We start from the raw sequence: 16,673 nt of genomic DNA on the forward strand, positions 1-16,673 counted from the left end.
GAAGGAGGTGTGGGCGATTTCATTCTCTGAGCGCAGTGCTCTTCAGCTTACCTTTAAGAGGCTTTACTGTGTTTGATGGCTTCATGGTGTTTTAGGGGCATTCCTCGAGGTTCTTCCCAGCGCACGTCCCTTGGCCTTGGTCTTCACACTCTCACTCCACGGTGGCTGGGCTCTGACCGGGTGGCAGGAGAACACGCAGCACAACAGCAGAGCCGGGTCCCACCGAGTCAGTGGAGGGAGAAGGCACTTGGGGCAGAGACCCTATGGCTGCCCCACATGCCACCAGGGCGGCAGCTACCGTGCCATAGGAAGAGCCTACCGCGCGCAGCCGCCCTCCTTCCTTAGGCACGGGGCACCCGCGTTTCTGAACGCGCAAGGCGTAGAGCAGACGGCTCACAGCTCTGAAACCTGGGCACTTCTTTGTTTCTTCAAAACAACTGTTTGCAAACAATTTAAAAGAAACGCATTTCTTCTGTTTCTAATAAACTGAAACAAAATATTTTTAATTTTTTCTTTTATCCGTGCATTGTGGTTGTACATACTAGTTGTGTTCATTCTGAAACAATCACACCTGCGTGGAATTTGATCTCCTTTTCTGTCCCCTCTCGCTCCCCCTCTTCCTCCTCTTCTACTCTACTGGTCTCCCTTGCACTCATTTGTTATTTTAATTGGTGTTTTACCCATATACATAGAGGTGGAATCCACTGTGGTATGTTTGTATGTGCACCTCGTGTGATTTTGTCAAATTCATTCTCTATTCGCTCCCTTTTCCCGTGCCTCTTCCTTCCCCCTCCACTTCCCCCTTCTTCCCTGTTGATCTCCCCTGCATCTATATGACATCGCCGGTTGTCCCTTGTTCCCCTTGCTTTGCTCAAGTTCTCACATAGGAGAGAGAACATTTGACTCCCGACTTTGAGTCTGGCTTATTTCACTCAGCATGATGTTCTCCATTTCCATCCATTTGCTGGCAAATGTCATCATTTCATTCTTCTTTATGGCTGAGTAAAACTCCATTGTGTATATATACAATATTTTTATTCATCTGTTGATGGGCATCTGGGCTGGTGCATCATCTTGGCTATGGTGATTTGTGCTGCTATAAATGTTGAGTGGGCGTATTGCTATAGTATGATGATTTTAGTCCTCTTGTATAAGTACAAAGGAGTGGGATAGCTGGGTCGTATGGCAGCTCCATTCCATGTTTTTTGAGGAATCTCCACACTGCTTTCCAAAGTGGTTGTTCTGATTTTCTTTCCCACTAACGATGTATGAGTCCACCTCTTTCCCCGCGTCCTGGCCAGCATTTATTATTATTTGTATTCTTGGCGACTGCCGTTCTGACTGGAGTGAGAGGAGATCTCAGCGCAGTTTTGATTTGCATTGCCCTGATTGCTAGGGCTGTTGAACATTTTTTCTTCAAGTATTCATTAGTCATTTGTGTGAGACATAAAATATTTTAATTGGTCTTTTAAATTCTATACTGTAAACTGAAGCTTTTATGCATAAAGAGAATTTCATAGAATTACTTGGAAAGAAGAAAGGAAAATGTAGACAATATAATCAGTGGAAATCAAAATTTTATTTATAGATTCCTATAAAGATGATCTAGTGTTGTGAGAACAATTTGGGCACACTTTGTGTTGCAGAATATTCCTAAGGTTTAAACAGTTTTCTTTTTAATGTGAGATTTTCTTGCGCATTCATAATATCATATAGAAGTAGTTGTATACCCTACTTAAGTTGTATACCTAAAGGAATTTATCTACTTGTAAAGTACGTCTGAACATTTTCCATAGCAGTATGGTAGTGCTAAATAAATTCACATATGTTATTGGTAACAAGAACTTTGTAAAGGTCCAGGATGAGTAGAAACACATACTTTTCCCTGCTCAAGTTTCATTTAGCTCTTTTGTTTGCTGTGCTTAATATGTCTAAAGTATGTTAAGCCAGCAGCCAGAAGTGCCAGGCCTAACGCTGCCATCCTTATCCAGGAGAGCCCTCCAGGGGACGAGCGGCTGTCCCTGCTGGTGACACCAGTCCTCAGGGGCTTGAGGATGCGCTCTCTCTGGGTCAGAATGGCTCTCCGGGCCCCGTCCCATTTCCCTGGCCCCTGAAGGCGGAACTGGTATGGAGTGCAGGGGCCAAAGAAAACCTCCATGGCCAGCTTTGGGTCCGAGAGAAAGAGGAGCAGCAGGTTGGGCTTCACCCCGGCCAGAGAGGCGATCTCATCCATGTACTCTATGTGGTCCACTTGGATTGTGTGGCGGACTGTCTTCACATACCTGAAACACAAGGGAAGAGGGTGAGGACTGGCAGCCTCAGGGAGCAGGCAGGGGACAGAGTCACATCATCCCAGAGCCAAAAGAAGTTCAAGTACTTCTATGCACTCTAAGATGCAGAAACAGAGCTAGAAAGCTGTGGCAGCAGACCTTATACTGCTCAGTGTAGACACAGAATCCATGTGTCTGTGCTCCCCGCCCTTCACTTGAGGTTGTACCGGGTTGTCTGAACTGCAGATTGGGCTCACCGTGATCCCTGCCCTGCAGGTGCACGCTCTCCTCTGCAGGAAGTGTCTGTGGAACTGCTGGGAGGCAGCACTAGGGAAGCTCTCCCTTGCCCAGAGCTTCAGCTCTGAGCATGCTCAGCACAATGCTTGTACAGGGGCTGCACAGCCCCCGATGCCCTGTTCATAGCGTGGATCTTGTGGATCTAATGTCTACTATGGCAGTTTTACTGCCAGCATTTGGAAATAATGTGTCTTGAGGATGGAGTTCTACTGTCTCCTTTGCACAAAAACGTGTTTTATGGGCTAGCAGGAGCCCGGTGCACACTGGCTGTACATCGGAGGCAAGGGCAGCATATTTTTCTGGTGTGACCATAGAGACGTGGGAGCCAGCACCTCTGCTGTCTGAGCTGAGAACTTCCCATGCGGTGGGACCTCCCCGCACGTGGAGTTTGCAGCCCTGTCTCCTGCATTCGGAAGGCTGTCTCAGGTACGTGCCCAGAAGAAACAGCAGAGCCGCCATTTCCTATGGTCTCCTTTTGCCCTTTGCATAAGCAAATTGGAAAAACTTAGCAACAGGCCTGCCATGGGAGGTACAGGATGGGGTTTTAATGAGTGAATTAGACACTTTTCACTCCTCCCAAATTTGTCAACAGTTTCATGAACAGTTTTATCTGTGTTGGAAAATTTGTAAAACTGTAGTGTACGTGTGTATTTGTATGTGTCTCTCTGTGTGTGTTACTTTGAATAAATTCCATTTCTTTTTATGGGGACACACACACACACACACACACACACACACACACACACACACAGTCTTTAGAATCCTGAAAAAAAAAATGTAGCAAGGAAATTGGTTGTTACTGATTTGTGTGTTTTCCATCTTCCTTTCCTTCCCTATGTGAGAAAGCACACAAGCCTTCTGTTCCCTCATTGCAGACAGTTTTTGTCACATGACCAAGAAAGGCCTGATATGCAAGGGTCCCCTTTCAGCTTATTTCCTTCAAATCTTGGCTCATGGAGGAGAATAAGATGCAAGTCTTTGAAGGCAGCAAAGGAGGAGAAGGAGGGATTTCAATGTGTGGAAGTCCAGGATGGAAGTCCATGAACCCAAAGTGAGGCTTCACAGGGAAGCTGCGTGGGGGTCCTGGGAAACTGGACCCCAAGCTCCCTCCACCAGAACCCACCCTCAGCAAAGATTCCTGCACCCTACTGGAGATAGAGCAGCCGAAGCCTCCAGTCTCTAAGTGTAGTTCAGACTCAGGCTGTGAGATGTCGGCAAGCAGAGCCACGCGGGGTAGACCCCAGACCCCCGCGCCGTCACAGGAGCCTCCTGGGTTACAGAGAGATTTTGCCAGAAACACCAGTTCCCACTGAGGCTGAGGGGGAGGGATAATTGTAAATTCACTGTGATGTAAAGAGAACAAATAAAGGCATTTACTGCAGAATGGAGTGGGATGTTCTTATGCTGCGCGGCAATGTACTGTAGGAAATGGAGGGACGCGTCCCAGTGAGAGGAGCTGTACGTCCCACAGAGGTCCCAGCGAGCTGTTCCTGATGCTTCCCAAGCTAAGTCTTTGTCCCAGAGCTGTGCGGCAGGGGCCTAGGCAGGCTGGAGCACAGCAGTGCGCACAGGCACAGCCCCACAGAACCCACCAGAGGTGGGCTGGAGGTGGGCAGGGCTGGAGGTGACCCAAGCTAGAGCTGAGATGAGCCAGGGCCTGCTGACCTGCACGTTCAGGCAGCCAGCCCAGGCCCAGGGCAGATCCTGCTCTGCACAGCAGGAACCCCCTAGCATCCAAAATCCAACAGCCTCAACCTCCTGCTTCCCCACAAGCAGTGGGAAAACAGACTTGAATGCAAGGTCAGACTCAAGTGTTAACCAATAGCATGGTGCTTTTCCAAACCCTGCGTAGCCTGAATTTGGACCAGTAACCTTGACCAGATGCTGTATAAGCCTTAGACTAGCACACTCCACTGGCAGCCCTTTGAGCGTCTTCCTGCTGTTAGAAGTTTGTGTTTCTGTTCACACTTGAATAAACCCTACTCCTTTCACACCTGTCTTCTGTTGTCCTGTGAATGTCATACTTTGGACTTGTGAGGCAAGAACCCAGGACGAAGTTGGAGGTGCACTGCTGAAGTCTGTTGTGTCCCTGACATACTGAGTGCCACATGCCACTCTAGAGTAGTGGCGAAGAATCCAGCTTTGCCAGCTGTGACCCTTGGAGTTGACACCTTTGGTGTCCCTGCTGTGGCTAGCTGCTAACACTGGGACAGGCTGAGGAGGGCTGCAGTGTACAGACCCCACCACCAATGGAAGTAGAGGGTTGAGCTTTGTCTCCAACTCAGGTTTCACTGTATGTACCTTCTCTCCATCGCCCTTTTCCTCTGGACAATGTCTGCCATCATCTTCTTTGCAGAGGGTAATTTGTTCAGCCCTAGAAGACAAAATGCAGAATCTGTCAGGATCTCTAGGAAGAGAGCCGGTGCCAAGAGAAGCCAGGGCTTGCAGGGTGAACTGCCAGGCCCCATGGGCCTCTCCTCTCGCACCTTTGAACACCCGGGCAGCCCAGCGAGACTGCAGCTCTGCGATGGGCAACACGATGCCCAGGGGCTGGACAAGGCCGATGACGGCCAGCGTGGGCTTCTCCAAGTTGGGAGGGAACATCAGCTTGTATAGGGACACCTCATTATCAGCGACTTCTATCAGACCATCCAGGAAAGGGAAAGAAAAGCTGTATCCTGTAGCGAAGACGACAACGTCAATGTTGGCCTCCACGGTGCCGTCCTCAAAGATGGCATCTGTTTCCGTGAATTGCTGCACGTTGGGCTTCACCTGCACCCTGCCAGAAATGATGTGGTTTGGCAGGTCATCGCTGACGGTCGGGTGCTGGCTTAGAGGTCTGCACGCGGAAACAGAAGTCCCAAGTGAGCAAATGAACAGAAGGAGAGAATGTGTCTGGGAAGGGGCCGAAGCCCCCAACCCTGTGCTGGTCCTACTGCCTGCTCCCAACAGCAGAGGTGAGAGTTTTGTGTCTAAGTGTGGTCATGTCAATTCTAAGTTTCCTTATGCATTTCACCTTGGAAACATTTATATCTTGCAGTCTGTGCCAGGTGTTTGTGTTTGCTTTAGTATTAAGTTATTCACACGTTTTGGGATTGAGGAAAGATGATGTTTGACTGCGACTCCCACTGAAGCACAAGTCTTAGACTGTTATTAGTCTTCCCTCACCTCCATCTCCGCCAAATGATCATTTGTAGGCGGGTCGATCTCCAAGTCAGAGGTGGAGAACATTTGGAACAGAACAGACTGTGATGCTACCTGACGCAGTGCGTGGTTAATGGCTGAACTGTTTAAGTAACTACCCCAAAGGATCCCTGCTTCAAGAGGAAGAGAGAGCGGGAGGGCCGAGATGCGGGTTTGCTGCGTGTGGCTGTTCTCCTGGGGCAACCGTGGCCCTCCTGGAGCTCCATTCCACAGACCTCCATCTACTGTCTTGGAGGGGAACCACCGTGCCCAGCACCCTGTCTAGGCAGCCTCCTGCTGGGGAAGAGAGGGCTACGTGGTTAACACCAGGACAGTCTGTGACGGGACGGTGGAGTGTGGGCTGAGAATAAGAGGCAGAGAATGAACTGAGCAGAGATCAGGTGGGGACGGCCAAGGCCGTCGTGCAGCACACCCAACCGTCTGGTCAGCAGGGGAGGCTCCCCGCAGTCCTCCTACGAGATTAAGGTGGGAAAACCCTGCCCCTGGCGACCTCGGGCCATCATACTGCAGCACGTCCCCGTGGGTGTGTGGGGGTGCGGGTGTCCACCTGCCTCCTGCACCGTCGGTCACGACACACGACCTGCTTGCTCGTCTGTCCACTGTGCTGATGGACGCCATCTGGCGTTCTGTAATGCCCTTTATGATGTGTGTACAAGGGCAGAGTCGCCTAAAGATGAGTTTCCAAGAACCCGTTCCTGTCATGAAGCCACCCGTGACTGACGAAGAGAACGAGTGGAGCCACGTTTGGCTTGAAGAACTTTCCAGGAAAGATCTGTTGTTGCGATTCTGTTCTGCGCCACAGCATAGTAGAATATCGTAGGTATTTTTAATGAATGAGGCAATAAATGCCTTTGTCTCATTTGCTGAATGCTTGAGGACTTTGTGTTTCAGAGTTACCTTTAGAGACAGTTCATTACTCATATAAGGAAAATGACATATTTCTTAGTCTCTTTTCCATTGTTATAACAATATCAGACTGAATAATTTATAAAGAAATAGGGTTTATTTATCAGCTCACGGTTCTGGATTCAACATCAAGGAACTGCATGTGGAGAGGGACACTAGAGTGCCACGCTGGCTCTGGGCAGCGTGCCGAGACAGAGCACGCATGCTAACCTAGGTGTCCGTTCCTCCCCTTGTACAGCCACGGAGTCATCAGGGGCCTCAGCCTCATGACGTCACCTGGTCCTGATGACCCCCCCACATGCCCCGCCTCCAAACACCCTTTCATGCCACTGGGGATTTCCAGTACGTGAATTCTGGGGAACTTTCATCTTTAAAATATTTTTTTCTTTCTGCTTTTTTTTTCTGAACTCAGCCTAGTATTGGTCTCACTTCTCTTTCTCCTTCTCACTGGAAGTCATGATTTCTGAAGATCGAGTGCAGTCACAGGAGTATGCTTACTGCAGAGGGACCTCAGACAGCTCCTGCTCCAGGTGGAAGTTGCACATGCACTTTGCTGACCTTTCCACCTGACCTCCGCCACACTGACCATGTCCTGTTGGGCCTCAGTGCACCCTGCCTGGTGTCCATCACAGCACTCTTCGGGGTGTCTTGCTCTAACCTGCTCCTGTCACGTCTTTCTGCCTCCTCTAAACTCACCCAAAGAGAGGAAGGGCATGTGTGTGTGCTTGGTACTTAGCAACCAAATTTTAAGCACTGCTGAATGAATGAGAGTGTGTAAGTGTTGTCAAGAAACAAACTCTCAGGGGAGGCCCTGGGAAATGGAATTAACCAAACTCTGCTGTCCTATGGTGCACATGTACAAATATGTACCAGTGAATCCCATTGCTGTGTATAATTGTAATGCTCCAATAAAAAATTTAAAATAAGCTAACTCACGTTTATGTACTCTATTTGCATTATAAGTGAGATTAATGAACAGTAAGATTAATTGACCAAGTGCATGTTAATGGCCAGAACTGCAGTTGTCTCTGAAGCAACTTTCCTTTCATACCCACTTGTGTTTCCGTGCCTAAGTCCTGGGGTTGTCACCTGTGTTGTGGCTGCAGGCCGTAGTGAGCATGGTTGAATCTTGAGTTCAGTGTCTTCTCCAGGTAGTTATTTATTGATGCTGTAGTTAATATCTTCTGGAGAACACTATTGAATCGAGTGAAGAATGAGCTGTCCATAGGGTATCCGTTATCCCAGACGCGGTGCAAAATCCACGACCCACGTCTAGTGCTGAGGAATACCTGAGGAGGGGAGGCAGAGGGCGAGCCACAGAGGGCGACAGACACGTGCAGGACATGATTTTAGTACTGCCTTGCCCATCGCCCGCTTCTACAAGCTTTGGTGACTGAGGTGAGGAGGGGAAGCCCTGTGCAGTGGTCCAACAGAAAAGAATGCTGAATAATCACACATAAATGAAGCTCTTGGGTAACTTGTTTTATACCAAGTGGAACACGCAGCAGGTTGCCGTTTCCTTCTGTCTTTCCCCACTGATGCTCTTAGTTGAGGGCAATCATTTATTTACCACTGTCACCAGTTCTACTCTGTTAATCCACCGCCCAAACCTGCTGACCCAGGACAGACTTCCCAGTCCTAGTCCCTACTGCTGTTTGAAACCTGTTGCAGGACCAGCCTCCGTCAGATGAGTCGCCCCACCTCTTGCTGCATCAGGTCATCAGTAGCTCGCCTGCATGTTTCCCGTTGTGGACGAGGGGGTTCGTTCTGCACCCACCCTCGCTCTGCATGAATTGGAACGTGTTGAGGCCAGGGCCGTGGATTCCCTGTCTGTGTTGGCCCTTCACAAACCAGCCTGCCTCCTGGATGCCACCCCAAAACAAGCGGGTTTCTATTAGTAAAGCTGTCGAAAGCAAACACACCTGCTTTGCAACCCGACTGAGCTCCACAGCGATGTCCACTCCAGAATTCCCGATGCCAACCACGATGATCCTCTTTCCTGAGAAGTCCTCAGGACTTTTATATTCCCGACTATGGAAGTAACAGCCTGTGAACTTCTCGATGCCTGTGGTGGAAGGAGAGAATGTGTCAGGGTGAGGAGGAATTCCACACACTGCCTGGCACACAGAGGAACTTTGGTCATGAACAATCGGAGATCATTCGGACAGATGGAGTCTGGGTCAGTCAATTGCGTACCACCCTTTGTCCTAAAAATGCGTTTTTTAAAAAATTTCACATTGCTCAGGAAAAAGGAGTAACCTTAGGCATAGAACCTGTGGGTTCTAAATTTAAACTAATAATATTATGCAGACTTTACTAAATAGCAAATCTATTTATCTTGAATCTACCCCAAATGAAAGTTTCCAATTGCACTGTGGTCTGGTTTTTTTTCCACTGTTACTTTAAGCCAGATGACGAAGCCATGGCCTCATTGTCCGCTCTCACAGGGGGCAGAGGCCCTTTCTTCATTGGAGTCTCCTCTGTCCCAAGTGCCTAATGCTCCCACGTGGCGCCAGCTGTGCCGAGGGTTTCCTGGCGGCCCCCACTCCCTGCGGCATTCCCAGGCACTGTCCCCTCTGCTTACATTGCGCCACTCCCCTGAGCTTCTCTGAACACGCATGTCCCCCGTGTGTCTCCGGGGAGTGTTTCTCAGCCAGGAACAAGACAAAGGAGGCTGGTAACCCACAATTATGCCACGATTGTGGAGGATTTCCAGAACAGGTTGCATTTTAGCATTCAGAAAGTCAAGTACTTTTACTCTGCAAATGTTTGTGTGGAGACACAATGGGGTTTGGTATTTATCAGTTGAACAACCAAAATCCAAGTTTAAGTCCTCAAATGCCATCTAAGACTCTTCTGTTTACTTTGCCTCAGTTCTCAAAGAGTTTCTCCAGAAACTTGGAAAGGCACTGAGGTAGCAGATGTTTCCTGGTTGGGTCCTGATCCAGTGGGTAGGAATGGAGGGCGCTGGGCAGGAAGGAGTGAGGGAGGCTACAGGGAGCGGGAGAGGGTCCTGGGGAGACACCAGCTCATGCAGGTGGGGAGGGATCAGGCAGAAGCTCACTGGGTTTTGCTCCCCATGAAAATCCATGAGGAGAATGTTGGTGAAGGTTTCTCCATCCCAGAGATTTCCAAGTCTGTGATTGGACAGCTCTTTGCTTGCTTTGCTTGCCAATTATCCCTTTTTAAAAAATCAATCTCGCTTTATCTTAGAGTGAAATCAAATAAATATACACGACACTGAGACCACTTAAATGCGTGCTTCTGTCAGCTCAACTCGGAGCTGTGTGAAACCATAGTCGGTAAAGGCAGGAGTTGCTGTCTTGCCCTTTCCTGTCTCAGGAGCTCACGGGAACCTAACCAAACGCAGGCCCCATGGTGCTGCTCCCTTGTTGATCAGGCACGCACCTGGGAAGGACTGCAGCGGCAGGTGGGGGTCCGTGTGGTGCCCGCTGCAGACCAGGACCCCGTGGAAGAGCAGCGACTCCCGCTGGCCCTCGGCCTCCACCACCACATCCCACTGTCCGCTGGTCGGGAAGTCGGGGCGCTTGCTCACGCTGCGCACTCTGGTCTGAGAACAAGGTACAGGGCGACTGTCACTCAGGCCCCGCCCCAGCCCCAACTCTGAACAGTTGCCGCGCAGGCGCACCTGCCGCACTCCTGCCCCAACGCTCCCCCTCGGCCCCCTCTTCTTGTTTCTGCAGCACATTTTCAAGACATTATTCATATTCCTCAAAACCCTGTTTTCCAACAGTGGAGGCTGCTCTGTGGATGGAGGCAGGGTGATGGGGCCGCAGCGGTTCCTCTTCCAGGAGGGGGCCAGCTGTTCGTCTTCAGTGCAGGCCTGTGCTCCCCTGGCCTGTTCTTGCCCCAGGCCTATGCTCCCTCCAAGTCTGTGCTCACCCAGCTTGTGCTCCTCCAGACCTGTCCTCCTCCAGATCTGTCCTCCTCCCCAGGCCTGTGCTCCCCCCCAGGCTTGTGCTCCTCCAGGCCTGTGCTCCCCCCAGGGCTGTTCTCCTCCCAGGCCTCTCCTGCTTCCAGGCCTGTGCTCCCCACAGGTCTGTCCTTGCCCCAGACCTTTGCTCCCCCCAGACCTATCCTCCCCCAGGCCTGTGCTCTCCCAAGGCTTGTGCTCCTCCAGGCCTGGCTTCCTCCAGATCTGTCCTTCCCAGGCCTGTGCTCCTCCAGCCTTGGCCTCCTCCCCAAGTCTGTTCTCCTCCCAGGGCTGTTCTTCCCCCCAGGTCTCTCCTGCTTCCAGGCCTTGCCCCCCCAGGTCTGTTCTTGCCCCAGATCTGTGCTCCTCCAGGCCTGTCCTCCAAATCTGTCCTCCCTTAGGCCTATGCTCCTCCAGGGCTGTGCTCCTCCCAAGCCTGTGCTCCCCCCCAGGTCTGTTCTCCCAGGCCTCTCCTGCTTCCAGACCTGTGCTCCCTGCAAGTCTGTTCTTGTCCAGGTCTGTGCTCCCCCCAGACCTAGCCTCCTCTAGGCCTGTGTTCCCCACAGGCTTGTGCTCCTCCAGGCCTGGCCTCCTCCACAGGCCTGTGCTACCAACAGGGTCTGCTCTCACCCCAGGCTGTGGCTCAGGGTTTCAAAGAGGAACCAGCAACCAGGCTGCACCGGAGCACAGGGTCTGCTCCTGGGTGGTTGGAGACTCACTGGACCTGAAGAACACCTTCCTTGTGTGACACTGAAAACCTGAGGCCCACTCTACAGGGATGTGCCTTATCAGTCACTACTGCGATCACTTCACATTCTTACACACGTTCAATTTCAGACTAAAAGAGAGGACCATGACCATGCCATGCTGGAGAGTCACCAGAACAGGCTCTGATGGTAGAGACGTCCAACCTCACATTCCAAGTGAAAGGCTGAAACCCGTTCATGAAGAGCCGTGACTGTCCAGGGGAGAGTGTCCTCTGGTCATACCAAAAGACGTGAGGTTTAGCTGCACAGCAGGTGTGAGTGAGTGTGGGCACACACACACACACGCACACACACACACACACTACGCAGCGCTGCATTAAGTACGTACTTTGAAGCGAATGTATTTCAGGAGGCCAAAGTGGTTGGCATACATCCTGAAGTATTCCATGAGTTTGGAGTTGTGCATGTAGTTGGGGAAAGTGGTCCGGTATGGGGAAGTCACTGAAGCACATCATCTCCTTGGAGTGTTGATGGTCACAGATTTGTAGATACTCGGCATTTTCTCTGAAGGGTTTTTCTACAGGAGAAATCTCTCTTGATATAATAAAATTTATAAGACAAAATAAACCTATCTTGAAGAAAAGTAGTCTCATATATAATAAGTGGTACACTGCCTTTTTTTTCTCTGTATTTTCTCTCCAACTCTCTTCCTGCTGGAGCAGAAAGTTACACTGAATCAACATAAGACTCAGCGCGCCTCTCTGCAGGAATGATGGAAGTCAGAAACAGGAGGAACCGCGTCTTTAAAATGCTAAAATGAGAGGCTTCGCTTTCATGTGTAAGCCCAGCGAAAATATCCTTCAGAAAAGAAAGTGGAATACACATCTCCAAGATAAGGGAAAGCTGAGGATCTGTGGCCAGCAATTTGGCCTCACGGACAATGTGCAGGAAGTTCCTGGGCTGAATGGACGGGAAGCCTGAAGCCTCAGGGCAGTGCCATAGGAACTGCTGGCCAACGAAATGAGCATTCTGATAAAATCTCGTGGGATTCATCTCAGATTCAGGAAGTCAAACCCCGATGACCCAAGGGCGGGAAGGGGAACAGGGAGGCAAACTGGCGTAAGATCCTTGCTTTCCTCAGAAAGTGGCAAAAGTACCAGCAAAGTAGGAAGCAATGTCAAGGGTGCTTTTACGATTTCCAGGATGACCATTAACAAGAGTGAGAGAATGGACGTCTGAATGACCAGGGCACGAAGAAAGCACCAAATGAATTGTACCGAAGTAAAACCAGAAGAAAGCCAAGGAGGAATATGGATTATGAAGGTCTGAAACAAAGATGCAAGACGGTGAATTAACCTCGATATTGTTCCTATCACAGGACATGTAGCCCTCCAGATAGTCCTGTGAGGAAGGGCCTCAAGCAAGAAGCAAACACCTCCCTCATGCTAGCTGGACTGAAGGACACTGTCCACCATGGCACCAGTTTGAGGAGCTGCGGTGGCTGCATCACCAGCCAGCAAGTGAGATATCCTGGCAAAATGAGAGGCAGTAGAGGAGGAGCACACAACAACATCAAGGGTCATTCCACAGAAAGACATGAAGATATCACAGCGGGAATGAACCTGGTAACATGGTACACAGAGTAAAAATTACAGAATTAAAAGGGAAATAAACAAACCCATATTCATAGCTGAAGAATTTTACTTGTCTCACTGAGTAACTGACAGAGCAGGGACTGGCCGGGTACCTACCGACTGGGAGGGTACCCACAGTACCATTGGAGGTGGACATTAGTCCTTCTTCCTGAGCTGAGCTTGCATAAATTTAGAAATCTATAACAGTTACCAAGCTGCACATTTAAGATTAGCATATTTTATGCACTTTAAGGTATACATTATACATCTCTATGATTTTTAAGTAAATGAAATTCTTACATTAGACAATAATATAAACAGTTTTATGGACACAAACTTGTGAGGAAAATGACAGTAAAAAGGAAAATCAAGTGATGGGAAAGTATGCTTATTGAGTTCTAACATAAATTTAGCTAGTTTAGTAATAGTAATACCAACACCATATAATTTATGCTAAAAGAACCAAGAAAGGGGGGGAGATAGCTCAGTCGGTAAAGTGCTTGCTTTGCATGCACAAGGCCCTGGGTTCGAAAAAAAAACAAGAAATGTTTCATGTTTCATATTAAGGAAACATTAAGTTACATTCTCCAAAGTCTCCTGGGTCCTGGCCTTATTTCTTCCCTATGCTTATTACCATTGTCAACTGTACTAACCTATTTTATCTACCTTCCCATTAGAATATATGCTCCCTAGGGCTAGGATCTTTTGTTTTTCAGGAAGCAGGGCTTTATTCTGCAACACGGGCTCACCTGCCCCAGACATAAATTGTTACGACTCAGGTATTGGCCAGCAGTGACTCTTGTGGGCCCTATGCAAGGTTCTGAAGACAAACCAGAGTCTGAAAATTCTGAACTTTCTTCCCGTAAACGCCCATATGGTTATTTAGAGAATTTACTTTATATGGGCATCAAAAAAATCATACTAAAAATTTATCACTAAACTAAATTTTTCCCTCTTAAATTTCTTTGCTAGATATCTTCACTCTCCTAATGACTTCTGCTTCTATTCCCTGGGTGCGCACTGCGTCCTTATCCTCCTTCAGGTCTTCCGCACGTCTCTCGGCACCTCTAGTGACTCTCTGCTCAGTGCGAGGGTTTTTGTATCTATATTGATTAATACATTCCCTGGAACCTGTAAAAGTGCCCAGAACATAAGCACTCAAGAATATTTGTTTCATAAGTAAATAAGTGTACTGTTGAATCAAAGAGGGAACAAATGGATGATGTAGAATATTCGGAAGCCATCCATAGAAAAGCCCACCGGTGGCAGAGGGAGAGATTCCAGTGAGGCCGCACGGTGTTGGAGGGGTTATGGGGCAACTAGGAGTGCTCCCTAGACACTGTCCACTCCAGGGCCCCAAGGGGAGGCACCTGTGGGACACGATGTCCATCACTCTGCCGGCAGGGCCAGTGCCTAGGGATGAAGAGGCCTCCTGTTCCAACTCTTGGCACATGGCCTAAGTGGAGGCCAGGGCCAAGAACAACAAGGAAATTAGCTCCTCGCTGCACAGCCAGGGTGCCAGCCACGACCGTGGGCGGGGGCTCCCTGGGATCCCCTGGGCTCAGCCCAAGGCCCTGAAGTGATGGGAAGGAAGTACCTCGAGAACACGGGCCACTAAGAACCAGCTCCACTCTACCAGCGCCAGCTCGGATGCCCCAGGCCAGGCTGCTCTGGCACCAAAGCCTAGAGAATGTCACAGCTCCGTGGTGGGTCCCAAGGATAACCTACAGGAGCACCCACACGAGAGAGCTTCGAGCTGCACATAGAGGCCCAGCAATGGCCATCCCATCCTGACACCAGATCTGTGGGACGCCCGACCTTGGACACAGAATCATCTGAGCAGTCAGAGTAGTCCCCAGCCACCATCCGTTCTAACACGTGTGAGGTTCACGTGGAATGTCAGCTACCTCCAGAGGAATCCTGTACGTTTCATGCCTGATCCGAAACTGGCATGTATCCACGTTTCTTCAATCAGTAAGGCAAACAAGGAGATTTGGGCCATTAAACAGTTCTTAAAATGCAATGTGCTATATGCTCCACTTAGGATGGTACATGCTTAAAATCAAATAAAAGCCAGGCTTACTTGAAACTTCCACAGGCCTCCAATGTCATCATTCTTTCAAAGCAGGTGGGCTCCAGATCTTCATCCAGGCAGCACTTGATGGCAGCCAGTCCGCTGATCCCAGCTCCAATCACAGCGATCCTCTTCCTGGACATGCCCGCAGCCCAATGAGAGACTAAACAAACCATCTTGTCACAGAGAGATCTATAGTTTGCTGCCCTGTTTTATTATTCTCATTAACATGGTGAACACCAGAGTATTGATTACCTCTCAGGGACTATGAGAGATTAAGAGACACGAGCTGAGCACAAATCCTGTTCCCCACCCCCAGTTTTCTTTGTAGTCAGACAGGGAAACACAGACATATAATCCAGGCTCTTTGATAAATGCAGTAATGCCCTGGTGCCCAGTGGCTATGGGCAGACGGCACTGGGAAGCAATACCTGGCCTGCTGGAGGGCACCACGTAGGCCTGAGCGGAAGGCAATTAGATAGGAATGGCCAGATGTGAGCCAGGAAAGGTGGAGTCTCTGCACGTCTGGGGTGTTCAAAGGAGACACCATGAATGAGGCAGCAAGGTGAAATACAGTGGGCGTGGAGGCTCAGAGGAGCCTCAGTAAGACAAGGACTGCAGGGCCCCTCGTGTGCAGGGCTGTGGTCAGTCGTGACCTTTGACAGAGGGCTTCCAGTGGTGGGACAGAGACATTCTGCAGAAGTCTGGGAGGAAGTAAAGCCAGTAAACAGAGAAACAGTAACTGCTAACTGCGGCCCACGAAAGCCAATAAAAGCAAATTCCACACACTGATATTCTTCTTTAATGGCATTAAAAAAGCTAATTGGAGAGTCTTTAAAAACTATTTCAGAATTATTAGGAAGCATCACTACTTAGCATCTCTGAGTCTGAGGCTGCATTCATTTACCCCTTGTTTGTTTGTTTAACAAACACTTATTGATTCTGAACTATGAACTAAGGACTGTGCTTCCCACAGGAGGAAATAGCAGTGTCCTGTGCCCCAAAAGATCAGTCTAATGGGGAGTCCTGCAGGGAGAGATGAAGATGCCAGGGCAGGGCACTTGCAAGCTGTCGGTCAGTCTTGCTGAGCACTCATGGTGACTGTGAGACAGGCCCTTTCTGCATGCAGATGCCAATTGTCACAAATGCTGCTTCCCCTGAGGAAAGGTCCTCCTTTCCCACTGCCTACCTCCTATGCCGAAGCCTTCCCTGGACTTCTCAGGCAAGCTTAGGCTATCCTTCTTGACAACCAGGACCAGTGACTGCCTGGATCTCTATTTATTACATTTACCACATGCTTTTATAATCTTGTCTTATGTCAATGGAGTAATAAGCACCTAGCAAGGTTTAATATCTAGAGCATAGCTATGATTGAAGTGAGTGAATCTAAACTTCTCATTTTTTAACTTGCTACTGTACTTGGGCATTATGCCATATGATTATAATCACATAACATAAATTAGTGACTATCCAAAAATTGCCCCACACAAAACAGTATATAAGGAAAAGATAAGAGACCAACCTTTGGAAAGAAGGAAATTCAAGTTAAGGTTCAGCTTCTCAAAGCAGATAATATTTCTCCTCTTATCTTGAAAATAAAGCTATTCCACAGCAACATGAAGACTTTTATAGCTTACTGAATTAGCT

The 16,673-nt window shown here is 49.2% G+C and overlaps 1 protein-coding gene across 1 annotated transcript; it reads right to left on the bottom strand.

The window, feature by feature from the left end:
* Positions 1-1,569: 1,569 nt before the first annotated feature.
* LOC306641640 (flavin-containing monooxygenase 5-like) lies at positions 1,570-16,599 on the bottom strand. Its single transcript, XM_079106833.1, is given in 12 exon segments — positions 1,570-2,282; positions 4,869-4,941; positions 5,054-5,406; positions 7,767-7,966; positions 8,600-8,742; positions 10,086-10,248; positions 11,707-11,796; positions 11,798-11,841; positions 11,844-11,895; positions 15,036-15,067; positions 15,070-15,189; positions 16,549-16,599. Coding segments are annotated over 11 exon segments (1,632 nt in total). The 5' UTR covers positions 15,170-15,189; positions 16,549-16,599; the 3' UTR covers positions 1,570-1,900.
* Positions 16,600-16,673: the final 74 nt, after the last annotated feature.

Source organism: Sciurus vulgaris (assembly GCF_902686455.1).
Source record: "Sciurus vulgaris genome assembly, chromosome: 12".
Lineage (NCBI taxonomy): Eukaryota > Metazoa > Chordata > Mammalia > Rodentia > Sciuridae > Sciurus > Sciurus vulgaris.